Source organism: Hypoxylon fragiforme, assembly GCF_022984875.1.
Source record: "Hypoxylon fragiforme strain CBS 206.31 chromosome Unknown GGS25scaffold_2, whole genome shotgun sequence".
Classification (NCBI taxonomy): domain Eukaryota; kingdom Fungi; phylum Ascomycota; class Sordariomycetes; order Xylariales; family Hypoxylaceae; genus Hypoxylon; species Hypoxylon fragiforme.
The window spans coordinates 3,097,571-3,122,831 of NW_026054757.1; the positions used below are offsets into that span (position 1 = coordinate 3,097,571).

A 25,261-nucleotide genomic window follows, 5' to 3' on the forward strand; every position below is an offset into this window, starting at 1 on the left:
ATCAGTGTACAGACCAGACCAGACCAGACCAGACACTCGTCCCCCCCACGCCGTAGCATCGTGGATATAAGTAGGTACCTTTAGATCTACATACATACATAGGTAGGTAGGTATGTAAGTATGCATGTAGGAAACTCAAGTCTGCAAGAAGCATTATGAGATCTATTGCGTAGCGATATGATCAGGCTGTCCATAGCTACTACTTCACGAGACTCGAAGCATTATTCTCATAGTAGTTGCCTACTACTAGATCCCTACCCAGACATAGACGAAGAACCACGTACATAGGCCAGATCGAACCCTGAGTGGTCGAGTACCTATCTAACCTAGGTACCTATACGTAAAACCGGGGACGTAAGATACAAGTAGGTAGCCCAAGGATCTCTCTCAAGGGGCCTCTTTTCTGCAAAGTGGCTTACGTGTAGGTCTGCTTCGTAGGTACCTACAGGAGTCAACGCTACTGCCGTGCAGTAGAGTACATACGGGGAAGACACGGACGGCATGACAAAGGCTAGGTAAGTACCCGAGGTTGGGCTATTCGTTCCCATGCCTGACGACGATCCATGGTGGATATATGTGAAGCATCACCTCCCCAGACCCTTTACACATCCTATGTAGTAAGCAGTGTCGTACACATGCTGAACTATAGATCATCCAGACCTCACAGTGTGTGATTTAGCTGAGGATCACTACCAGGTAATGCGAACACCAGACAGTCACAGTAGGATAATCCAGCCCGAGACTGCTTTGCAACGTTTGTGTTGATCACCACCTCATCAGTTCTAGCCATTAAACTCATTCTACACCAAGCCATGCCCCGTCAAACCATACCCCTCATCCTTAGATAGAAAGGGTTGGATTACCACCTATTTGGGCTTCGTGATCTCAAAAAACTCCTTCACTCCTTGCACGACAACCTCAACATTCATATTCACCAGCGGCATTTTATCGTAGCTATCTTCCTTCATGATGGCTACCAACGCGAGGTACTTATCAACCTCGCGTAGAATTATGGGTTTGTTCCCATCGCTCAGCACCATACAGCTCTCGGCGGAGACCGACGCGACCTGGTCTTCTATCTTCTGGTTCCACGGGGCCCCCTCTAGACCTTCGCGATACCTCTGGCTTCGAGGCCAGCTACCATAGACTTCCGTGACGTCTATTATGACGTCGATGTAATCGGAACAGATCTCGTAACTTGCCATGTCCGCCGGCTCACTGTCAGTGGCAATGTATATCTTGGACAAAACATCAAAGAGATACGCCTTCTCGAAGCGGCATGTTCGGCACAGGTTCGTAAGCATCGCTTCAAGTATTCCTAGTCGAGGGATGAGCTTCTGGATGACCTTACTAAACGCTTCGAAGATGCTATGGTTATAGATGCTTGTCAAGTGGAACGTGACGGGAGCGTTCTCGAAACCGTGGTCCGAAAGTTCGTCTTGGATTCGTATTGTGATATCCCGTTGTATATCCAGCTTATAGTCGTCTGATAAGCCGTCCACTTTATGAATGAAGACTTCAATCTTGATGTTTGGGTACGTTCGCTGGAGGTTTAGTATTGTAATGTTCAACCGTGCTACAGCCTCTAGGTAATCATCCTGAGCATCAATGACCCAAATCAAAGCTCCAATTTCACCAAACATAGCGTCGATGTCAAAAGTTGGGTTGTCAAAGATATCAATTTGGCCAGGAAAATCCCACACTTGGAAATCCATGAAAGAACTTTCGGATTCAGGTCAGAAAAGACCCAAGATTGGCATTGCCTTGGGGAGTACTCACGGCATAGTATCCTTCTGGATGCGAGCTGTGGATTCGAGAAATAGCGTCTCGCTAGGGGGCAACTTATGAAATACCACACTAGATATTGACGACTTGCCACTCCTATGATGAATTAGTTCTGCTATCTCATATCTTACCTACAATGACCGACATACCTTCTCTGTCCCATCAAGAGCAACCGAGGCTTCCCTTTCGTTGACAGGTCCATGAGTTGCTCAGGCGCTCTTTGGCCATTTTTACGTTGCCTTTGGTCCTGTTGATACACACGTGTTAGAGCTTGCTGTGCTGGGCTAGAGGGACAAGATGGTGTCCCATGTAGCTGTTCTTGATCATCCTCAAGATCGAAAGTATCCACGCCGCGAAGCCGAGAAGACATGGCAACAATAAGGACTAAGAGATGAGAAATAGAGTTGCGTAAGAGGACGCTTGTCAATAAGAAATATTAGGCCTAGATACATCAAGGATCGGGTAAGTTGGAGCAGGCGTGCTCCTTATGTGAATACAATAACCGTCCCTGGTTCATCACTGCCTGGATGTAAGGGGTCGTTCTGATTGTTCTTGACGGTGTATTTCAACACCGCCGGAGAGTCTGCTTCTTAATTTGTACACGCGACGATGAGCAGAAGCGAGCGAGACAACTTGCAAACGAGGTTGCCGAATCCACGGTATCGGGTAGACGAATATAAGATCGTAGGTCTCTAATATTGCAACGACTGGGTGGCTGCAGATAGACGAAGTTGACCGGGCAGAATATCAAATCTCACAACGGGAAATGGCCACGGGTCTGGGATACGCGGCTGGTTAAAAACAGGGCATACAGCTCTTAATGAGCTGTAAGAAGGGGGCGGGATGATTTCATTGCTGATCTCACCGTCGCACAAATCAAACGACTCGGGGGTTCCGCTCAGGGGAGCTCGGGTGAATGGTAATCAAATCATGACAATCTCCGTTGGCGAGAAGCTCGGACCTGTAGTTGACGTCTGCCTGATAGGAAAATAAAAATAAAAATGAGAGCGATGATACTGTATCTAGAACTGATATGACCAACTAGGCACATACACAGGGTGACAGCGTATCAGAGGCAGCATGCCAGGGGAGAAGACAGAAAAGCAAGTGTTATGTATAACAGCGGCGGCAAATATTCTAACCAGCTCAAAGTGTATCCGTATGCTATCAACGGACTTTTGGTCACCTTCCGAAAAACAAAAGATGTCGGCGATGATACAGGGCAGTATTTTGTGTGCCACTGAGCAATATACCAGCTCAAACGGAATTTTGATTCATAAGCAACATTCAAGGAAATAGTTAGAAAAGAGTTGAAGGAAAAGGGAAAGAAAAAAGGCAAGTCAATGTCTCACCTCCATGATAATAAAAGTATCACTACTAGTAGTAACTACCTCCAGATATCCTAGGTAAGTAGAAAAATCCCCGGGATCTTTCCGTTACGCTGGGTACTAGTTATGGGTACTAGGTAATCAAACTCGCCACGGCCCTATTCCACCCCTCACCCCCGGCGACATGGACGAGAAAGAGAAAAAAGGGAGGGTTGAGTGAGGTTTCCCCTATTATGATTGACGAGGAGAGGACGTTGTGCTCGGCTAGAGTGGTGCTCTGGCCTGTGAGATGAGGATTTCTGAGTCAGCTTTCAATACGGCGACGAATGAAGTCGCTTGACCAGAGCCAACTGTCTGGCGCGGGCTGACTCACCTGGAGCCGTTGCACCAATACGAAGCTGAGCTGTGAATGATTTGGGCGTATTGCTATGCAGTGCTCTGGTCCGTCTTAGTGGTAGTAATAAATAGCGGCAAAGAATCTCACAAGCGAAGGTGCACGGCGTCGACAAGTGATTTCGGTAGAGAGTATGTAGATGTAATAGTCTCTTTTCCTCCAATTCAGGTTCAAATTCAAATCAGTTCAGCTCTGCTTTGTCACCACCTAGATACTAAGATAGTAGTAGGTAGGCAGGCAGGTAGGCAGAGGTAGCAATCCAATGTCGGACGGACTTTGGATTCAAGATTGAAGTGACACAGCCCAATTCCGAGATCGATGGAATTAATTGAACACAATGTTGCGCCAATTGATTCTTGGCAAATCCCGGTAAATTAGATATGTATTTTTTCTTGAAATAAGAAAGAAAAAGATAAAAATTTATTGCGGTATACGAGGAGACGGGGAGGTCAATGTTTGTTAATATGGAATTATATGGAATTAAAACGAGCCATAAAAGACCACCAAGCAATGAACGAAGTAGTTAATTGAAAGTTGAGCTAAGAACCAGATGGCGATCGGCATCTTCAACGGTGGACTGTGGAGCAAAGAAGTTAAAATCAGCTGCGGATTGGTGTTCTGCCAGCTGCGGATAACTTTAAATCCCTGCCACTTCAGCTGTCAAGCATGTAGGTACCTACGTAATATTGATATTTTATATTTTATTTTTGCATAGTGGCATTGTACTACATAACTAAGTATGTATGTACTGCGATCAATGTGCATATTACATGTAGGCTACATACACATACACATACACATACACATACACATACATACCTAGTAGTACTATCCAGTACATATTCATCATTCTGGATGTATGTCAGCTCATCTCATCAATAGCCTTCAATGTTCCTTCAATATTATCGGGCATTTATGTCTCCCCCCCTTGCGCGCGATCTCACGATTTCATCAACGAGTACGACTTGCAACTTGTACTCGGACATACGCGCTGTCGCAACTTGCGCCTGGTTTAAATCACCTCAATCAAAACACGTCTTAGGATGAGCTAAGAACTTTGGAATACTTTCATATACGAAACTCGATCAGTAACGGACAATGATAGCGACCTCGGGAATAGGCATTGCCGCGTGTTGAATATTACGCAACAAGCCTCATTTTTAGATATGTAACATACCTAGTATATTTACGTACCTAGGTATGTAGCTTGTACCGTTCGGAGCTCAGATGAGGCTCTCAGTCGTCATGAGAGCTCCACGGCTCTTCCATTCACTATCCCCGAACCTAGGCTAGTAGCGTCAAACATGGACGCTACAATCATGGGGTACTTGCAAGTAGAAGCTGCTTGATGCTTTGATAAGCACATCGCGTCAAAGGTATCAAGCCGGGTTTTCTGACTACCTACCTAGGTAGCTACCTACTCTGTTGTAAGTAGTGCAATACGGCGGATACAGCAGCGACTTCATCCTCAAGTACTCTTCACCATACGCCAAAACTGTTGGTCTCTTGGTAAGATGGATTACCTGTCGATTTTGGATCCCTCCCATCTTATGCAAACATAAGCGACCCTGATATTATGGTGATTCAATTCGGTATGTTGCTCCAGAATGCCCCCCCTCCAATAGACCTTGAACCGCCATCCTAGGTACAATACCTACATATCCTAGCTCATGGCTCAATCAATCATACACAGTCGTTGCTCATCACGTGAGCATATAAAGGATAGCCATAATATCATGTCCGACAGAATGGGATAAATGCTTGTTCCCTCAACTCCAGCGCATTGCTTCCCCGGGTGATGCAATGCAACGTATGCCGACTTAAGTTCCGCATGGTTCCATAGTGAGAAGCTACGTTACCATCTACTTTTTGAGACCGGGGTTGTGGAATGGTAAAAAAGAAATGTTTCAAGTTCAGCCTTCAAATGGTCTTGGCCGTTCATGGCGTTTCTATCAGGCCACTGCCTTTCCACTAAAGAGGCTAAATCGGAGACTTCTGCGGCGCGGCGCCGTCTTCACCGGTTTCTGCTCCACTAATTCGCCCAACCTGTCGTCTTCGGGCGGTGTGGGAGGTACTTCCGGAATTGTTGTGATGGGTGTAGTCTCGTCCGAGATACTTGGTGGCGGCGTAGGAACCTTGGCAAGCTCTGTCATAGAAGCTGACCTAAACCCACCAAAAGACTACAACAATGTAAGCTAACGGCCCTTGATACTCCGGGCCAAGTGAAAAGAAAGAGGAAAATACCTTGACGCCAATTCTTTTATTTGACTTGGCGTGCTTTCTAGTCTCGGCAGGCTTGTCCTCGATCATGGCATTACTTGATTCATCGATTTCGGCAGCAACGGTCTTGCCTCCGATGGCGACATTTTCTTCAGGGGTAGCGACAAAACGCACGTAGCCCCTAGATTTGATAACTCCTAATGTCTCTTGGACATGCCGTTGAATGAGTGCCGCATTCCTCTTGTTGGTGGTCGGCTGGACCAAACAGGGAAGTGCGTGTATTGTCAAGGTGTATGCCGGATCGAAGGTTCCTCCAAACATCATACAGCAACCATGATTTACGTTGATGACAATGGAAGATATCGGCCTTTGATATCTGTTGGATAGGTGGTATGAAAGATCCGTTATAAAAGAGAACTCGTCCTTGATCTATAACACCATATTAAGTACGCTATCATGAAGGCGTACTGGATGTAATAACTCACGATGACATTCGTTCTCAAATCGGCCATGACAATGGCTTCGTTTTGTACACGAGCCTTGACCGGATCTGGATCTCGGTTGGTCGCTGCAAATTCACTCTCGAAGTAGGCGCTTCTCTTTTTGCTGAGGTCCGGGTGTAATTGAGACTTGCGGGTCGTCATCGGATCACCGGGCGGGGGGCGATCAATATTGCGCATCATTTTGTTACCTTCAACTATATGTGCTTTTGACGGCCGTGAAGAATTGAGGTTTCGTTGGGCAGAAAATGTGGTAGAAACAGTAGATGAATTGTGATAACCCGTGGAGGAGGGTGTGCTTATACGAGGAAGCCTAGTAGGCAAGGAGTCTGGGCGAGCCATAGCTGCACAAGTATTAAGGCCCGTTAATAAACACGAATGAATACCCAGTACTAGCAGTCTCTCAATTCGTCGGGTCAAGCGTAAGTAGTGTAGGCAGTGATAATGATAATGTAAGCGATTCTGGGCCTTCTAAGTCCCTTTGGCTCCCTTTGGCTCCCTTTGTCTCTTTGGCAGGTTTAGCTACCTATCCAGGTAATGAGGGTAGCTTGTCAGCCGTCGAAGCAACTGTCTTGCATGAACCTAAGGCATGTGGTACTCGTATTGGTGGTAAGCAGTATAAGACGTGGGGACAAGCCTCTCCGTTTTGGGCAAGGGGGTTAGTCTTGATATAGACGTTATCTCTAGTTTGTCAACCCGGAATGGATCGTGGGCGCAGACCTCCTAGGTTTAATATGACATAAAGGGAGTGGTTGGCCGTAGAATTGTCTTAGCTCTTATTTGATGGCAGAGTAATCCTGAAGTGGGTGTGTAAGTGGGTGGGATGATTGGATTGTTGGTTGGAGTATTGGAGTGTTTGCAGTGTTTGTCTTATAAGTATTCCAGATTGAGAACCTTGGAAGCCTTCAATCTTGGAAGCAGATGTAAGAAGCATAGAAACAGAAAAGTACAGCAGAATTATAAAGGGGGAAAAAGGCCGAGTTTACCTATTTAGGTACTGTGTAAGTAGTTAACCAAGTCAAGTTCAGATGAGTTCAATCTTGACCGAATTATAAGTCCGGTGGCGATGGGAAACCCGGTCGAGTTTATGTCAGTACTGTTTGTATGTAGTTGTATGTAGTTGCAATTGTAATTCTGGGACATCTGGACTTTATTGTTGTAGGATTCAATGATTGATACCTAGTACATATGTACATAATTGAGAGCACTTGAGCATTTTAAACACGTTAGGCACGTTGTCGTCAAGCTGCATGAGGCAGGTACCAAGCAATTGCAACGACACCGTCAAGTACATAGTAGTACTTACATGTATCTCCACTGCATTGTGTACCTAGTACCCTGCAGTTTCCTCAGCATCTCAAGACTCAAACCTTCAGGTTGCGGATTTCCGGGTAGGAACTACTTATAGTACATAGTAGCATCATTGATTGAAGGTATTGTACAATACCTAATAGTAGGTTAGTAGGTTACAGAATCCTGCGCACTTGCCAATCTTCAACTCTTCAACTCTTCAACTTTTCAACTTTTCATTTCTTTCTATCAAGATCGCCGAGTCTCAATTCTCTAAAGCCCTTCACTTTCCCCAGTTTCATCTCTCAGACATTCCTTGCTTCTTTTTCAACTGCACATGTGGTGGGCCGTGGCTGTAGCATGGTGCACACAACAAGCTACCTAGATCTAACAAAGTAGAACATAAAAACCCACAATCGATCAGCATAGATGCTATGGTATGTACACAACCTCGCTTGCGAGACCACGAGCCTGCCTGTTTCGGCTTCTTGCATCCAATCACCACTTGGTGATGGCAGTGAGGAGGGAAGCGGCATTATACTGTCCTGCCCATCTCTCTTTGCGGATAAGAGATCTATACTTACCTACATTGTATATGTAGACATCAACGATCAATCGATGCCAACAGATACTTGCCTACGGTGCCCCCCACTGATTCCATGTCAGTAGATATGTCGAGATAACGTTTTTTGCATTAAAAAGCAACGTGTGAGTCGTATTTAAGTTCCTACTTACATGTGCATAGGATTCCTTATCATAAGTATATAAGTACTATGTAGGTAGGCTGGTGTCAAAGACAGCCGCAGCTTTCCGCTCCAAGTGACGGCTCTACTACATACTATTAATCTATCAGGCACCTGCGCACCCGAGACACATGTACGCGAGCGTTCTTTAAGGGAGGCAGTGAAAACCGAATTAAACGTTATTATGCGCTACCGAGATCCGAAATATCGCACCAATCACTCTGTCTCTGGTATATATTGGACGTGACCCAGAACGTCAACCCGCACCATCCATTTAGATAACATATAACTCATCGCCACTTCTTCCCGCTGCACTCTTACAGTTGTTATACAGATTACCACCGTCCGTAATTCGGCTTCATCTATCGCCCGCGGCCTATCAGTTGAACTCTCTTGCCCACCTCCAAGTTTGTCAAAGAAGATCCTGGAAGAAAAAGAAAAAGAAAAGAAAAACATTGGACCTCGTGTTATTGTAGGGGCGTTAGCACACGGCCATGTGCAGGTTTAGAGCTAGGCTAAAGACGCCATGACCTGTCATATCTTACGACGATGGCACAGGGCTGCCAGACTTTGGCAATGGCCTGGCACTGATAGACTTTCTCTCTAAAATCGACTGATACCCAGCGAGTGTGAGAATGGTCAATTCAACCGGCACCAGCACAATGGACAAATATAGAGCTGTTTGGCTCTCATTACACAACGAGCCGAAGTGTGGCTTTGCACTCAAAACCGCAGAGCCCCACAGGCAGCTCCAGCTCTGTAGTGTGTTATCTGTCGTCGAGGCATTGACGACATAAAAGAATATCATGCTGATCATGACAGCCGTGAAACCCACAAAGGGTGCAGCAAGGGCGACGGATGAGTGAATCGAGACCTGGTTGCGAAGCTTCGATGTATATTTAGTACGATGTCTTTCTTCTTTTCTTCTTTTTTCTTTCTTTACAATAGAGAAAACCTGACGAGGGTGTACTCACTCTGGTCTTGCTGAACAGTAAAGACACGATGTTGGCAATGGCCACCAGGGTTCCGCCAACCACGAGCGCCACCGTAGGACGAACATTAAATCGATCAGGCCACAATGGTAGGTGGAAATCGCTTGATAGGTGGGTTGTGTTATACACAGCCAGGGTGTTGGCTGAAGTACCGAGCACAGTAAGACCGCAAAGAAGAGCAAGCCCGGTGAGGCCTATGCGGACACCGTCAATCAAGCGAATCTTTTTCATGTGATTTTGGTGTTGGACATCGTGGGGATCGACTTCGGTATAGGTGGTAATGGACCCTTTGTTATCGAAAGACATGTTTGTTGAAGAATCGGTAGGTGTAATAGTACAGGCCCTTCTCAACCTTCACGGAAAGTCGACAATAAGGTGGGAAGAAAGATAGGCAACAGAACGGAGACAAGAAACAACCCAAATATCCAACAAGAAAGGAAAGGAATAGGAATTCCACACGAAGTTCTTATGAGAAGTGAAGAGAAGCAGTCTAACGAACCCGACTAAAATGCGGAACACACTCTGAATATGAAGGATATCTACTCTCAGACTAATCAGTACCTACTTTCCTAACTAGCAGCTCGATTATAATATGCAGTCGACGAAGACATTTAGTCGTCTAGAACCTAGCTCCGTGTGAGCGTGCATGGATCCTTACCGCGACAGCGCTTCCGGGAATTGGATTTGCGCATAGGTAGGAGTGAGGGTGTTGCTAAGGATAGCATTCCGGGTGCCACCTTTCCGTGCATCTGTCCCCCCCTCCCCCTCCCCCTCCCGTTTTTAATTCTTGTTCCATAATAGGTATCATTTATTATCTTCCCGGCAGGAAGAAACATACATCTATTACCTACCTACCTGCTTAACGAACGAGTGACAAGCGTTTAGACGCTGAGGCGTGATTGAAGATGTCTAGCTTACATATGTAGGTACCTATCTATTGGGAAAAGGTAGAGAGCCAGGGGTGTCGGGGAATTCGCTGACGATTCGGAGGCACAGCTGTCCGCGGATTGGTTGGTGGAAAGCTTACAGTGACAATAGTGTGTGTAGCTACCGTAGGTCAGGTAGGCGTGACCCATATTTAGAATCCGCGGCCGGCGCTTAGAGAGCCCTGGACTCTGGAGAGAACGACATTTCACGGAAGAGGTATGTAAAAGGTGTGGTGGATTATGGAGGCACGTACATAGGTACTAAGGATATCATATGTAGGACCAATCATGGGGGAGAGCGCTTAAGAGATGCTTGCCCCTCTAAGAGGTAGCTTCGGTACTACTCTAGGTTACATATTTACATCTACAGTAGGGTGCTATCTAAGTATGCAACTCTCGTGAACCTGCTTTTTAGGGGATTATAGAAATTGAGGGTTTTGGATTGGCTGAGGGCGTGAAATGAAATGAAAGGGGGGAGTTTTATTTTTTCAGTCTTTCTTTTTGATTCTTTTTTTCCTGTGGACATGTAATGAAGTGGCACTGCATGCTAGGAAGCATATCTGAACCTCTTGCGCTTAAGTGGGTGATAAAACGTTTGGTAGGTTTACATAGGTATGTAGGTATGGATGGATGGGTGAATGCACGACATACATAGATCGAAGCATTCATAGCTTCTGGGAGATTCGTGATTGGGGGGTACGCGCCCTCTTTTTGGGCTTCGGCTACGGCTGAAGGAATGGTTTTGATTTCCTGCTCGATATCGATATGGAGAGGGGTAAGACATTCAGTCTGTCTGTCAGATTGTCTAACGGTAATACTTGGAGGTAGGAAGGTATAAGTATTTATAGCACTGTAAAACTAGTTATGTAGATTCTATATTGGTATATATGTAGGACTGTAACGTGGGCCACGTGCAACTAGAGAAACAAATTTGGTTGGTGTTGGTTGCAAAGGGCTGGAACAAGACATCGGATACCTATGTAATACTTCCGTGTATATGCGTGGGGTCCGGCGCCGGGCCCGAGAACTGGCATCCGTTCCCGTCCTACTAAAAGCTACTTGTGTAATCAGATTACTTATATGTCGTACTACAACATCAAATATCATACGCGGCAGTCTATCATTTGAATAAGTCGGCGATCTGTCCGTCACTGTATACCTATCTACATAGTATCAGATACATACATATTAGACTTCGGTGGAAAGGAACGGCACATGAGTATTTTCATACCTAGCTTCCATCCCCGATTCAATCGAATAGGTTTAGTCTCCTGTAAGGGGACAAGTTGATGAGCATCTTTTCGACCGGCAATGAATTGCGGTATGAAACCTACCTGCCTGCCTGCCTACTAACATGCTGAACTACATATGCAACTACCTGGGCATGTGTAGGCTAGTTTCCTATTAGGATAGTATCAAGTGTGAGTGCGTGAGGCTACCGACCAAACAAAAGCCGAATTAATGGGATTTCACCGGTCTAAAATACTGTTACTTCCCTTTAGACATCTACCTAGGCAGGCATCATATTGCTCCATATTCCGCACTTTACATAAGAGCTGTGATAACTCAGACACGAGGCCTTCCCTTTATCGTCGTTGCGTACGTATGTACTTATATACGTACGTGCGTATGCATGTATGATTGATGGCTTGTTACCAACGCACTGGAACCAACATCGTAGATTCTGCAGGTTGCACATCTGGCCTCCCAGTCCCATGGCCGGGAGCAAGCCACCAGACGGTTGAGAGTTGTATGTAAACAGCAGATACCTACATATATCTTACATCATGCAACCATTTATGTACTTACATAGGCTATACTTACTAGATAGGAGATACTTGTTCTTACATAGCCTATGTTGGTGGCCAGTAGGTATGTAGGAGCTTATGTATCTTGCATCTACTGGCGCCCAGTCGAAGCTAGAATGCCATATACTAAAGTGCCAGTGACGAAAATAGGGAGGTGATCGGCAGGCTTCCTTATGTTGAAGTCCACTTTTCTCGTTGCAGCTGAATTTTAGTACTGCTTTAACGGAGCAGACCCTTATCTATGTAGGTTAGGGCATTTAAATTGTGTTTCCCCTCTGGTGTTTGTTGCTCTAGAAGCACTAGAAGCATATGTATTATATGTATGGATTCAGGACCCTGCTTGAAGATTATATCCTTGATGTCTCCCCTGATGGAATCTAACCGAATTCCGAACCTCGTGTATTGGATGGAGGGGTGAAAGTACATGCCTACATACCATCAATGATGTATTGTAAAAACATATGTAGGTAGGTAAGCCTGGTAAGGATGTGTTACTACTACCACTGTATGGCAGGTATCGTCGGTATCGTACCATGTCAATCATAAAGCAAACCTTGCCTATTTGGATCAAGCCTCAAGTGCCGTATCCGAACTGTCGGGCCCAGGTGGATCCTTCTGGCCACGCTAACCCTTGCACATGCTTGATACAATGATACACATGTATTGTACCTATGTAGGTTGTCAATATTATTGTAATACTGCGTATAATGTGTACTAATCCGAGGTAGGCATGCCGTAAGAAGCTTGTGCTAGTGTAAGTAGAAATGTAAGCTCTCTAATAGCTCCAATTGATGCCATCATTCCCGTACATCTTGCCGAGTAGAGAATCTGGTTGTCCAAGGTTTTGCGGTAAACTAGCCAAAAAACCTGGGATGGGGGTGTGTAAGGGGCCTACCTACCTGGGTCCTGGGTAGGTAGCTAGGTATGCAAATACATACATCTGGTGGGCCAAATGTGTGTCCTCTGATAATTCGAAGCGCAAGTGCCACAGTTTCCAGTCATTCAGCCGATCGTGTTACGCTTTCTGACCGATACCGTCCACATGTTGCTGGCTTAGCGGGAAAGCACCTACATGTAGGTTGGGTTAGTTATCTTGGAGGCACCCGGCCATGTGGATTGTGCGTAGTTGGGCCAAGTTCTTATAGTAGTAATGACTCCTTTGTCCAATACCACACTCTTCCCTGCGCTTCTACCATTTACCAGAGTCCTGGGCTTTGGCGGCGTAGTTACCCATTCCACTGGGTCAACCGAACATATTAACGCCTTCTTTTGTGATACATAAGTAATATCGATGGCAATTCGGCATAGGAGGACATCCGTTACGGGTGACCTACCACAAACCTTTGTGAGTTGTAACAAAAACCCTCCAGGAAAAGCATGGAGCAGGCACACTGATAAATCTCCAAAGCATCTTTTCACCCAATTACCGATTGAACTCCGACTTATAATATGGAGCTACAATCTTCCGGGCCCACGTATCGTAGAGATTAAATGCAGTACTGACTCTACTGAGCCACTTTTGACGTCTCAGCTTGGACAAGACGACAATAGGCGCATCGTCTGTACATCCACCTCGCCTATCCCAGTCAACTTGCATGTGTGCAGGGAATCTCGGCTGTACGGACTGAAACAATATCGGCTGTTGTTTGGGATATCCCCACAGCCTGGTCGAGTCTTCTTTGACGCCCGGAAGGATACACTTTACTTTGGCGCGAGACAGAAACTCACGGCATCGGGAACACTCCTTGAAAAGTTTGTGTCTCTGGTTCAACCGGAGGATCTGGCCCAGGTTCATCGAATTGCCATCAATGAAGGACTCATAAAGGGCCATAGAAGCGCCGCCCAGTTCATAGCCGAAAAGATTCTGCGCCAAGCTTATCAACACTTGACCAACTTGGAGCAGCTCACCTTTGTCTGCAACGACAAGAATCCCCTATACAGCTCCGATGCAGTCTTCGTCAACCCCCGAATGCAGAATCGGATTCTGGAGCGTGACGTTCAGAATGCGATTGGCATCTTGCAGCATAGACATCCTAGATCCAGGCCACTTTCGTGGAGCATCCGAGCTATTGCCGCCGAACCCAGTCGCCCTGCATACAGCCAGGATGTTTTGGGCTATGAAGGAACTCGAGTAGAATTCTTTCGCCGAGTTCAGCTACCGGAGTGTGAGAAGGCTGTAGCTAAGTTGCGATGTGCTGTAGGTGTATAAGATGAGATTTATGTAGGAATGAGATACATGTATATGGTGTTCTGGACTGTCCTCAGACTCCTCACATCGTGAGATCACAACATCAATAATATGACCCCAGGCTATAGAAAGAAGTACCTAAGTACCTACATGAACTTTACATAAATCTCGAGGCCAACGGAAAATCATCGGACCTTCCAGAGATCTAGGTTAATCAATTGGATCCAATCAGAGCATAACTACACTTTTAACTAGACCTGATTGGTTAACTAGCGCTTCGTACAAAAGTATCTAACTACATAGTAATGAACTTTATCGCCAGAGCTTAAAAGATTCTAACCTAGGTGATAACTAAACCCCACTAAAATTCTCAAAGTTGAACTTCAATGTCAATACTGCACAGTCAGTAACTACCTACCACTTTTAATAACTGGCAAACGCGCGACCGACACAAATCAGTAATCACGACCAGGAAAACATAGAAAAGAAAAGCACAATGCCGGGAAGAACCAAGGCTCGAGGCGACACGCCCGAAGAGGTAGAGGAGCAAGAGGCTCCCACCTCGGCGCAGCCACTTGTTGAAGACGAAAGTGGTGATCCTATGGATGAAGACCAGCCTGAGGGCGAGGAGGAAGCCGAACCGGAAGAGGAGCCACAGCGTGTCAGAATTGTACGTTTGATTGAAAATCAATATCCCGGCGAATCAATCTGCTTTAGGTTCACTTGCTAACGAGACTTGCGACAAACAAAACAGCTCCCTGGATCATCCGAAAGAGCAGCTTCTTTCGAGTTCCTGAAGGAGGGCCATACTCTGGGAAATGCCCTCCGATTCATCATTATGAAAAAGTACGTTTGCCATTTCCATCTCAAGTCTTGGACTTTCGGTAGAGGGGTTAACTAATCATATTATAGCCCTGACGTGGAATTCTGCGCGTACACCATTCCCCATCCTTCCGAAGACAAGATGAACCTGAGAATCCAAACATATGGTAATAGCATACCCATGAAATCCCATCACCTCATTACCCGGCACTGACTTTCTCATAGACACAACAACTGCTGCTGCTGCATTAGCCAAAGGTCTTCAAGACCTAGAAGACCTCTGTGATGTGGTTGAAGAGGGATTCTGGACTGAGCGGGAGAAATTCGAAGCAACCCCCGAACAGTCACGTAAGAGGCAGGAGGAGCAAGAGAGAAGACGGGCGGAATTAGGTCTATAAATTTTTTTTGGGCACAGATTACGGATCATAAAAGGCATTGGCGGCGTTTGGAGTAAGCCAGACAACTTTCTAGACTGGTGAATTTGTTTTTAGTCCCTATGTACAACATAATGGGACAATACCCTATATCTAGTTGCGACCCTATCATGCTCGTTAGCCGGTAGTTTCTACACGTAGGCTGTGATAAGAATACTTGCCTCCAAGAAACCCTTCATGAAACTGTTTGGTAGTCGTTCAGCACCGCGGAAGTTCTCGCTCTTGAAATAAGACATGACATGTGTAGTTTGTTTCCAGAAGTTCATGGTTTCCTATAGAGCATCATTTAGCAAATGCACTCTCTCGGTCCACCCAACGTTCTTTCATGTAATGCCTCTTTGATCATATATCAACGAAGAGTCGTGGGTTCACTGACCTGATACTCCGCGTTATTCTGCAAAAGTAGCACATCGACTACAGGTAGCTTGTTCACGAATCTATGTCGCTCGAATTCTTGTCGCATTTTGGTACGAATCTTGGAGACTGGGAAGGGAACCGAGTACATGGTCTGGATCTCGGGTGCCTGAACAACATTTATTAGTATTGATTTGCATCCTTGAATTCCAGAGAATAGAGCGAAAGTGTTGCTACAAGGGCGGATTGATGACGTGCTCGGCCTAGGGGAGGTCATACTGCTCGAATCCATTCTCGATAAGCCGCAATAACTCGTCGCTTTGAGTCGTTCCAATTGGCCGCTGTGAACCATGTTAGAAACACAAGACAGGGTTTATAGGGTATACAGAGGATATATACTTACACGTCCGCGTCGTGCGCGCAAATTGTGTAGGTGTCACCGCCATGATAGGTGAAGTAGACTGCTTGTCGTAGCGATGAGGTTCATTTCAACACTTCCAACTTGGAAGCTTCAATGTTCGTCTCGGATGAGGGCGGGTGGGTCTCATGCAAGTGGATCACTGCAATCGCTTAGTGGAGCCCAAAGAATCACCAGCCACAAATGCCACATCTATTGATAATAACTAACTAGGTAGTTACACACCCATGCATGCTTAGTCACTATGCATGCAATCAATTAACTAGTCTCAGATCCAATTCGACGGCAACGTCAAAGCTTCAAGGTTTCAGTGAACCTTGGAAGCTACTGTGATAGTAATTCTCAGCCTTGCCTTGCCCCACTAAGTTAGTAACTGTCTAGACATCAATCAACAATTAAATCTTCAATCGCAAAACCTCGTCGCAATTTTTTCCTCTTTCCCTTTCTGTTATTCTTGTTACGCACTCACTCACTCACTCACTCACTTGCCCACGCCCTCCTAAAAAACTCAAACTCTCCAGCCAACCAGCCAAACCAGCGACCACGATCCATCGCCACCATGCCCGCGATCCGCTCGCACGCGTCGCGGACCAAGAAGCCGCCCGCCGGCTTCGACGACATCCGGGACGACCTCGAGATCTTCAACATCAAGATGAAGGACGCGCAGAACACGCCCACGAACGGCGTGCCCAAGCACCAGGCCCAGTGGCCCATCTTCCAGATCTCCCACCAGCGCAGCCGCTACGTGTACGAGCTGTACTACGAGAAGGAGGCCATCTCCAGGCAGCTCTACGACTGGCTGCTCAAGAACGGGTACGCGGATGCCATGCTCATCGCCAAGTGGAAGAAGCAGGGGTATGAAAAGGTATGTTTGAATTCTCTATCATCGGAGATGGCTTGGGGAAATATCAATCGTCGCTGACTTAATCTGTTCTGTGCTTAGTTATGTTGCCTTCGCTGTATCCAGACCAAGGAGACCAATTTCCAGTCCACGTGCGTGTGCCGAGTCCCCAAAACGCAGCTGAAGGATGAACAGGACGTACAATGTGTTGGCTGCGGCTGCAGGGGTTGCGCTTCCAGCGACTAGATCACAATCACTTACTTCTTGTTCTCTCTGGTGGTTGGGTTTCATCTCACCGTGGCGTTAGGGGTTTGTTGGCATTGCGGTTAATCGGGTTAATTCTACAAGTTTTTCTAGCATACCTGTTCGGAGTATGGCGATTCGTTGTCACATTGGGCTGCACGATATCAGGGAACTTCTCTGGGACATTACAGGGGAACCAGAAAATAGACTAAATGTCAATTCAAGAAACTGCCCTGGCGAGTGCTTGATTTTCATATGAAATTTCGCCCCTGATGCTACGTAGGTATAAATTCATGATATCGTTGTCTCATATCTTCATCCATCTTGGTTTTCGTGTGCTTTTGCGTATCTTCGTTAGTCTTGTTAGTCTTGTTTGTCTTCTTACCGTCTAACAAACCCCGTTTTCCCTTTCCTATGACCAAACCGTATGCTCGTAGGGACAAACTGTAATGCTGACATTGCACCGGCCAGATCTTCCATCTCAGTGTCCGGGACTTCAACCGGGGAAGAACCATCCTTTGCTGCTTGTACCTGTGGCTCCTCTGTACTTGGTTTGGGCACTTCCGTTTGTCGGAGACTCTGTCTTCTTGCCGTCCCCTTGGTCCCACCAGCATTGGTTGCCGTAGAAGACCTCCGCCGACGATGCCCGCCCTCGAGGAGTAACGACTGTCTGCCATCGACACCCTCCTTGGTAACGGCAAAGAAGTAATTTTTCGGATACATGTGTTTGTCGATGAGATGGCTACGTCGCTTCTGAGGCGTTCTACATTTACGATCACAGCCCTCTACAAAACATGAGTACTGTTTATACTAGTTAGTCTCACTATGATTTATTTCCCTAAGGGATGGAACTCTTACTGTGTGTTCGCCCTTTTCTCTCCTCACAGCTGCGAAGGCATCGTGACATTCTTCGATATGAATATTTAAGAGATGCTCGGACGGGAAGTTCTTTGCGCACTCTACGCATCGGTTCATGTGAGTTTTATTGTGATGGGATTCATACTCAGCATATGACTTGAACGACAACACGTCTCGGTGGGGAGGAAGAGAGCATCTCATCGTAAAGGCGCTTGTATCTTTGTCGTCGTCTTCCTCAGCTGATTCGTCGAGTCCGGCGATTTTTGTGGGTGGTAACGTTTCTATTACTGTCGGGCTCGGGCCATTCGACGTTTTATCTGAACTAAAGTCGGGTCCTGGTGATGAGGACGCTTCGTCTTCAGGCTCGCGTGAGCGTTTCATGTTTGCTTGTCTTTTTTATGACTTCTGACGGGAAATTCAGAATTTAGGGCAATTTACATTAATAGGTATAAAACTCGTCGTCAGTTAACTCAACAACTCCTGCAAGTAGTTGACTGTGATTGTGATGCTTTATTTTCTTGGGTCGAAGAAGACAATGATCAGTGGTTTTATGGTTTTATGGTTTCATGGGTTAAATGGTCTGGCAGTGTTGAACTGAGTTTGAGAAGTGAGTCGATCAGGCTCTTAAGTTTGTAGGTAAATCTCAAGACCAAAGTCAAAGTATGGATGTCTTCTTGTGCCGGTGGAAACACTCTCTTTGACAGTTTGACTATCGAGCCTCGAAAAAGGACCAAGGTATTGTACTATGTATGCATGCACTGTAGTGATGAAGGCGGTCAGTAAATTACCTAAGTATTAAGTTTTCAGGTACCTACATACTTACTAACCTAGGTAGTAGGTAGTATATTTACATGCATGTGCCATTCAATGCTGTGCCCAGTGCGCTGAACTTGAACGAACGCAGCCAGTTAGTGATGAGTGATATGTTTCTGATCTGCTGCATGGAGCCCGGGACAAGGTTTATGGTGTGTGTTAAGGCAATTCAGTTGTTGAAAACGTAAAACATTGAAGACAGTGAAAGCCCTGGAGGCGCTAGCAAGATACCCCTAACTAATCCGGGGTTGGTGGTGACTCTGGTGAGGGGTCCTGTACATGCTACTAGGTTAGGTACTGTATGTATGTAGTACTTTACCAGTGCTTGGGGCCTTGGGCACTGGGCAGGCTCGCAGATGTTTAGTAGATTTTAGCACATCATTAGCGTTGCCGTGCCTGCCCATGCCTGTCTATGCCTGCCTATGCCTGCCCAGGAGTCCATGCTTATTGCCCACGGCGCACCCAAAGGACCCTACTACGGATAGTATTTTATGTACCTACCCTTCTAACCTCTAACCTTAAGCCCAACCCTGGAAGCCCTGGAAGCCCTTTTTATTTTTATTTATTTATTTTTATGATCGACAATTGGGAACATTGAACATTGAACTTTTTTGATCACTGATCAGTCAATCAAATCAATTCAATGTTCATCCCAGCCGCCTTACCTTCTTCTACTCAGTGCTCGTTCCATTATTCCATTCCCAATCAAAATAATTACCTTACCTTACCTTACCGTACCTGACCTGACCTTTTACTTTTACTACCTCAACCTTTCTCCTACTTTTTAGTTCAACCATAGAGTAGTCTGAGCAGTCTGAGTAGTCTGAGTAGTCTGAGTAGTACCTAGTAGGATCCTGCTATTTCCGATAAACTCTTTCATAATACGTCTCTTGTCACCCCAAGTGCTAGGCTTAGACCCTTCATCTATCTACCGACGCCGCTATATTTGCGCTTTCGGTATCTTGCACTTTTCTCCCACATATCTTTTAGTACTGGAGATCTCTTTTCAAGAGGCATCCCTTCTCCATATACCTAATCGCAAATGTTCCCGATATCTTCTTCCCAGAAAGCTAACCCAGCCCAAATCTCTACGGCGCACATTCTGCCTATCCCCTTGCCTCTGTCGAGCTATGGATATCCTCCGAAACCTCACGCCCACTTCGAGTTCGTGTGATCCTGTTTCCTGGCTGTGAGCTGTCGCAACACTCTCCCAGCCAAACCTACTCATCGCGCCCGCCGGCGCCGGCGGTCTTTCACACCTGCCGTACGATATACCTACCTTGACTTTCTCAAACGGCCGTATGCCGACACCGCCCATGATGGAGAACCCGCGAGACAAAGCTAGAGCGAGCTGGGTGTACGTTTGCCGTCCTCGAATGCGCCGAACCTAACAGCACGGCCATACTAATTTGGCATGTTGGCTAACATGGATGGTAGGGATGCCCAGAAGATTCGCGCCGATATAATGGGGAAGATTTCAAGTTCAAAAAAAGAGCGTGGTACTACGAATATGACCTCTCGCTTCGAAGAGGTTGAGCAGACCATGGCTGAGTACGACCCCGACATACTACCAAAAAAGCATTGTCAGGTGCTATTTCTGACGATTACTCTACTCTAGGTTCCGTCTAGCTTGCATGAATGTTATCGCCCACGATTTTGAGTATGCGGCTGGTAAAAATGTCGAGCCATTTCTATGGCATGCCCACATCTTTCTAAACGGCGAGTACCGAAAAGTCATGAGTCGTCTCATGTCACAGAACCAGGTCGTCGTGAGACGGAAGCTAGAGAAACAGTATCGGGCTTTTTTGAGAACATCTCAGTCCTTCTACCGTGTCTATATACAACAACTTTCTGGGCGCTTTTACATTCCGGAGCTGCACCATGCTGCCCGTGGCACAGACATCGAGCCGACAGAGAAGCCCGCCCCCGATTCGAAGCCCCCGTCTGAACTCGGCGCTCTGATTTTGAAATCTTGCCAGATTACTCTAGTTCATCTTGGAGATCTAGTCAGGTATCGATGTCAGATGTCGGATAAGTCTTCGAACTCGAATGTGAATTTTGAGAAGGCTTTAGAATATTATGGCCTGGCGAACACCATTGATCCAGATGACGGCTCTGCTCACCACCAACTGGCCGTGCTATACCAACTTCAGAACCGACATCTCGACATTGTCTATCACTTCCACCGTTCTGTTTGCATCGCGAAACCGCATGAGCTTGGCATTGCCAACCTTGAACGAGCATTCAAAGGGCTAGATAACGCACCTGCAGCTCGTAACGGTACTGCCAAAGATCCATGCCAAACTATGATCACTTGGTTCCTTCGACTGCATGCGTATTACTTTCAGGGGGAGCCCTTTTCCGCACAGTCGGAGTTGGAAAAGGAAGTGCTACATCGTATAGAGATGGCAATGAAGTCAGATACGGACGAAGCTATCTTGCGTAAGATGATCTTCATTAACATATCTGCTTATGATGTTGCTCTCGAGAAAGTGAAAGGTGAGTGTCGACTTACACATGCTCAACCTTTTGAACGCCGTATGCTAATCACGATTCAAGCTTCCTGGACCATTCAAGGATCTCAATCCGCCCAATTCCTACTACGGTTCAATATTCAGACGATTTTGGTGCTTCTCCGTCTGCTGAAGCTGGGACTTCTAGATGATTTCGCCATACCCGTATATGAAGGGAACGATATGGATGACGACGAATGCCCTCTTCAATTCAGTCAAACCTTGCTGAAACTTCTCCCCCTTTTCCGCCTCTATATCTCGTGGATCTGCGTCTGTAGTGCTGATATCCATAGTTACCGAGACTACCTCGAGCCGTCTGTTAGCGACGTTTACAGAACTCTTGCCGAAGTATTAACTTTGCTTGGTGAGCTCACCGACAAGGCTGTCACTGTCACACCATCGAAGTATCTCCTTGTGGAAGATACAGAAGCACTTGGGCTTAGACCCTTTCGCAATCAGAACCTGCCGCTCTTTGTACAGACAAAGGCCTTCCCAGACCTGGAATCGCAAGAAAACCCCAAGGCTCGTAAGCCTCGCCAAAGAGCATTTGGCCGTCAGTATCAACCTCATATCGAAGCCGTCTGGCGGATGAGAGATATTATATATTGTGGGATACTCTTAGCTAGGAGTTCGAGTTACCCGCTAGCTCTATCACTGAATCGCCAAAATCGAGAAGATACTGAAACCGAGTGCTGGACTTTTACGGAAGAAGCCTCGCAACAAATCTCTTTAGATGAGAGGAGCATGACACATATGCTTAAGAAGCTTGGGCTTGGTGATACTGACGCTGCATCGCAGAATCCAGCGGTGCGAGGATCAGACTCGACGCGCTCAGCATTGAGTTCGATAGAATCACCACTGTCTGACAACAATGGCGATGGTATGAGTTTTGGGTCTCCGCAACAGGACAAGGGAAAGTCCATCGAGGAACAAGCACCAAGCTCACTACTTGACACCGATCTGAGTGGAGATAGCGAAATGGTGAACATGGTGAACAAGCTCCTGGATCCTATTGGTACTAGTAGACCTCAATCGAGCCAAGCCCAAGCTGATACAATCTACGGCATGAATACGGCTACAGCCAATGAAATATTTGGTCCATTTGCCGCTGGATCAGCACAAGGATCAGCACAACCCTCTCCGGCATCTAGGACCATTCCTAATCTCCCATGGGATTATTTCTATGCACCAACTCCAAACCGTTCGGATAGTCGAGGAAACAACCAGCTGGCCTCGAATGGTGATTATGTACCCAGAAGTGCCCACCGTCAACCCGATGGCTATATCCCTCCTTCCTACCTACCCAGTGAACTCGAGGCATCATTGCCTCAAGATCAAGTGAGTCTCCATGCTGGCGGAGCCACCACGTACACATCGCCGAGACTCTCCCAAGGTGGATCAGTTCACCATAGCCATCAGAGCAAGGATTCCCGTGATTCGCTAGAAGTATCTCGAAGTGCGGTTCTTGATACACTGACCTCTGCTTTATTTGCCCAACACGGCCTAGCCCCCAATAAGGCACAGCAATCTGATGCTTTTACGGGCGGTATGAGTGCTGGCTCCTTTAGGCCACCTGGATCTACTCCGGGAATTTCAAGGTCGCCGTACCTAACTGGAAATTCTTCCCCTTACCTAAATAGCATTGGAAACAACCTAGGGCCAGGTTATATGGAGCGGTCGGCTGGTCAACGAAATGTATCGGGTCCTGGTCCGATCGGGCAAGGTAAGCCGACTAGAAAGCCCAATGGATCTCAAGATGCTCGCAACTACTCTCAGAATAGTCCCAACAGTAGCGAATTCGGGTTCCCTCCACCAGCGGGCCAAAGACCTTCACCTACTTTCGCACCAGGCCCGTTTCAACAGCAGCATTCTCCGTGGGCCCCAGATCCTATAAGAAGCAGCTCCAGCTTCGGGTTTTCTCATCCTAGCAGCCTTGACGGTGGCACCCCATTCGGCCGACTTGGTGCCGTCCAAAATAATCGAGAGGATTACACCCATTTCCGAAATCAGCTTCAAGGTGCCATAAGCATCGGTACTCCTTCGTACAACAGGCAGGCTTCGGAGTCTGCCCTGCTTAAAGACGATAAGAAGCAGCGTCCAAAGTGATTTGAGTGAGATGATAACGCGCATGGGAAAGTCATCGCTTCTGGTTTCGCATAACCGTTTGCTATGGACTAGGTATCCTTTGCCTACAAATTATTGATACCCAAGCTCACACTTGATACTTTGTGAGGGATTGCCACTACAGCTTTTCTAACGCCCCATATATTTCAACCCTCCTTTAGCCAACTATATGCATCATCCTTAATGATAAGACGAACAAGTCTTGATGATATAATATGGCGCTAATCCAGACGCGAAGGGATTCGCATTCGAGGAAATTCACAGTGTCAGCGCCCTCGGGGGAATACCTAGGATTCAGTTGAGGAATTTCCTGTGAAGTGACTTAGGAGGCATTGAGTAGTGGGCTGCCCACCGAAGCGAAGCGAAGAGAGAAGAATGAGAAAGAGGGTTAGCCTTTTTGCTCCCCATTTTTATCGCCATTTGTTTGCCTTGGTGAAAGATTAAGAAGAGGCCTAAGGGGCTGACTGCCTACCTACCTACCCAGGTAGGTAACTATTTGATTATTAAGAGGGGGGGATAAGGGATAAGGCAAAGGAAGGGATGCGGTGGAGGTTCAGACAGATATCATGTGATTGATCGATGTCAAAAGGCTCACTCACTTTAGTACCTTACTGCTCTTCCTCCCCACCCCCCCTCTTTTTTTTCTTTTTCCTTGACTTCTAGGTCTACCGGAATAAGGATAATGAGAATGAGAGAAAGCCTTTGCAAACACGTATGCCGAGTCTCCTAGGTACATACACAGAGGAGACTCACCACATTTTTTTTTGGAGAGAGAGGAGGCAGAGAGACGAGGGGAGGAGAGGGGAGAAAAAGATCATCAAGAGAAATAATTGAGGTTTTTGAGTTCTTCTCTCGCACAGCTTGTTGATTCCGTTGCTACTACTATCGTCGTCGCCGTCGTTTTTGGTTTCTTCTCCTTTAACAAGGGGAAAATCGCAAGATGCCTTACTTCCTTCCTAACTTAATAGGTACTACCTAATGCAGGTTGGTATGTACTTAGATATGAGTACCTAGGTAGATATTTTATCATAATATTGATCGACTGATCTATAATATCTTTTTTTTTTTGGACAGAGAGGTTTCCGTGGTGTTCTTGTCTGGCCCACCACTATGTAATCGATCAGACCTATTATGTACCTACGTATATGTACACCTAACGCGACAAAAGTCACATAGGTAGGAGGCAAGCTAGGTACTTGAAGTTCCCTACTCTCTCGGTACGTGATGGAAAAAAGGAAAAATAATAGTAATAATCGTTGTTTCCCCATCCCTATTCCTCTCCCCCAGTTGTTGAAACCCACTTTTAAAGGATCATAGATGCTTTTATCTTCTCCTTTAAATAGAAAATTCAATTCGCCGCTGATTTTTCTTTAAAAAAATCGAGTAAATGCCCAGCCATCTGGATATAATCATGCTAACCCTTCCCATTCTCTAATGAAAAACGCCGGCCTTTGCGTAAAGTTGAGTAACGTCAAAGCGTTTAGTCTATCGACAGGTTATATACCTTTAGAAGTATTTACTGCCCATCGATCAAGAGAATCTACCAAACTTTATGAGCCAGTCTATGAGGAGGGTTGGTAGGTTTGCTTGGGGAAGGGGTATCTGCCGTGGGAGAAACTTGCGCATTAGTAACCGGGGACACAAGTTGAAGACGTAAAAAAGTATGA

At 46.3% G+C, this 25,261-nt stretch overlaps 9 protein-coding genes across 9 annotated transcripts; 4 read left to right on the forward strand and 5 right to left on the reverse strand.

The window, feature by feature from the left end:
* Positions 1-707: 707 nt before the first annotated feature.
* On the reverse strand, positions 708-2,510 carry GGS25DRAFT_137739 (GTP-binding protein GTR2). Its single transcript, XM_049256286.1, has 3 exons — positions 1,935-2,510; positions 1,780-1,881; positions 708-1,722 (listed from the first exon to the last, which is right to left on the reverse strand). Exons 1-3 carry the CDS (start codon positions 2,153-2,155, stop codon positions 867-869), a joined length of 1,179 nt encoding a protein of 392 aa, XP_049120402.1. The 5' UTR covers positions 2,156-2,510; the 3' UTR covers positions 708-866.
* A 2,949-nt stretch (positions 2,511-5,459) lies between these two features.
* On the reverse strand, positions 5,460-6,569 carry GGS25DRAFT_518525 (Tautomerase/MIF; the record flags this gene model as incomplete). The annotated part of the gene is made up of 3 exons (XM_049263555.1): positions 5,460-5,687; positions 5,752-6,156; positions 6,213-6,569. 3 exons carry the CDS (start codon positions 6,567-6,569, stop codon positions 5,460-5,462), a joined length of 990 nt encoding a protein of 329 aa, XP_049120403.1.
* Positions 6,570-8,427: 1,858 nt separating this feature from the next.
* GGS25DRAFT_137676 (uncharacterized protein) lies at positions 8,428-9,718 on the reverse strand. The gene is made up of 2 exons (XM_049256285.1): positions 9,235-9,718; positions 8,428-9,146 (listed from the first exon to the last, which is right to left on the reverse strand). Exons 1-2 carry the CDS (start codon positions 9,556-9,558, stop codon positions 8,802-8,804), a joined length of 669 nt encoding a protein of 222 aa, XP_049120404.1. The 5' UTR covers positions 9,559-9,718; the 3' UTR covers positions 8,428-8,801.
* Positions 9,719-12,845: 3,127 nt separating this feature from the next.
* On the forward strand, positions 12,846-14,501 carry GGS25DRAFT_138286 (uncharacterized protein). The gene is made up of 2 exons (XM_049256288.1): positions 12,846-13,331; positions 13,395-14,501. Exons 1-2 carry the CDS (start codon positions 13,278-13,280, stop codon positions 14,193-14,195), a joined length of 855 nt encoding a protein of 284 aa, XP_049120405.1. The 5' UTR covers positions 12,846-13,277; the 3' UTR covers positions 14,196-14,501.
* Positions 14,502-14,505: 4 nt separating this feature from the next.
* On the forward strand, positions 14,506-15,543 carry GGS25DRAFT_138282 (RBP11-like subunits of RNA polymerase). Its single transcript, XM_049256287.1, has 4 exons — positions 14,506-14,844; positions 14,929-15,020; positions 15,087-15,163; positions 15,222-15,543. Exons 1-4 carry the CDS (start codon positions 14,671-14,673, stop codon positions 15,392-15,394), a joined length of 516 nt encoding a protein of 171 aa, XP_049120406.1. The 5' UTR covers positions 14,506-14,670; the 3' UTR covers positions 15,395-15,543.
* Positions 15,544-15,681: 138 nt separating this feature from the next.
* On the reverse strand, positions 15,682-16,311 carry GGS25DRAFT_477328 (NADH-ubiquinone oxidoreductase 14.8 kDa subunit). Its single transcript, XM_049259841.1, has 3 exons — positions 16,188-16,311; positions 16,064-16,125; positions 15,682-15,953 (listed from the first exon to the last, which is right to left on the reverse strand). Exons 1-3 carry the CDS (start codon positions 16,228-16,230, stop codon positions 15,780-15,782), a joined length of 279 nt encoding a protein of 92 aa, XP_049120407.1. The 5' UTR covers positions 16,231-16,311; the 3' UTR covers positions 15,682-15,779.
* Positions 16,312-16,666: 355 nt separating this feature from the next.
* GGS25DRAFT_477329 (cell cycle control protein cwf14) lies at positions 16,667-17,478 on the forward strand. The gene is made up of 2 exons (XM_049259842.1): positions 16,667-17,067; positions 17,146-17,478. The coding sequence occupies exons 1-2, from the start codon at positions 16,762-16,764 to the stop codon at positions 17,287-17,289; spliced, it is 450 nt and encodes a 149-aa protein (XP_049120408.1). The 5' UTR covers positions 16,667-16,761; the 3' UTR covers positions 17,290-17,478.
* On the reverse strand, positions 17,479-19,122 carry GGS25DRAFT_477331 (uncharacterized protein). Its single transcript, XM_049259843.1, has 3 exons — positions 18,964-19,122; positions 18,145-18,902; positions 17,479-18,087 (listed from the first exon to the last, which is right to left on the reverse strand). The coding sequence occupies exons 2-3, from the start codon at positions 18,523-18,525 to the stop codon at positions 17,668-17,670; spliced, it is 801 nt and encodes a 266-aa protein (XP_049120409.1). The 5' UTR covers positions 18,526-18,902; positions 18,964-19,122; the 3' UTR covers positions 17,479-17,667.
* Positions 19,123-19,999: 877 nt separating this feature from the next.
* Positions 20,000-23,576, forward strand: GGS25DRAFT_518532 (uncharacterized protein; the record flags this gene model as incomplete). Its single annotated transcript, XM_049263556.1, has 5 exons — positions 20,000-20,125; positions 20,172-20,314; positions 20,395-20,508; positions 20,576-21,456; positions 21,517-23,576. The coding sequence occupies 5 exons, from the start codon at positions 20,000-20,002 to the stop codon at positions 23,574-23,576; spliced, it is 3,324 nt and encodes a 1,107-aa protein (XP_049120410.1).
* Between the last annotated feature and the right edge of the window lie 1,685 nt (positions 23,577-25,261).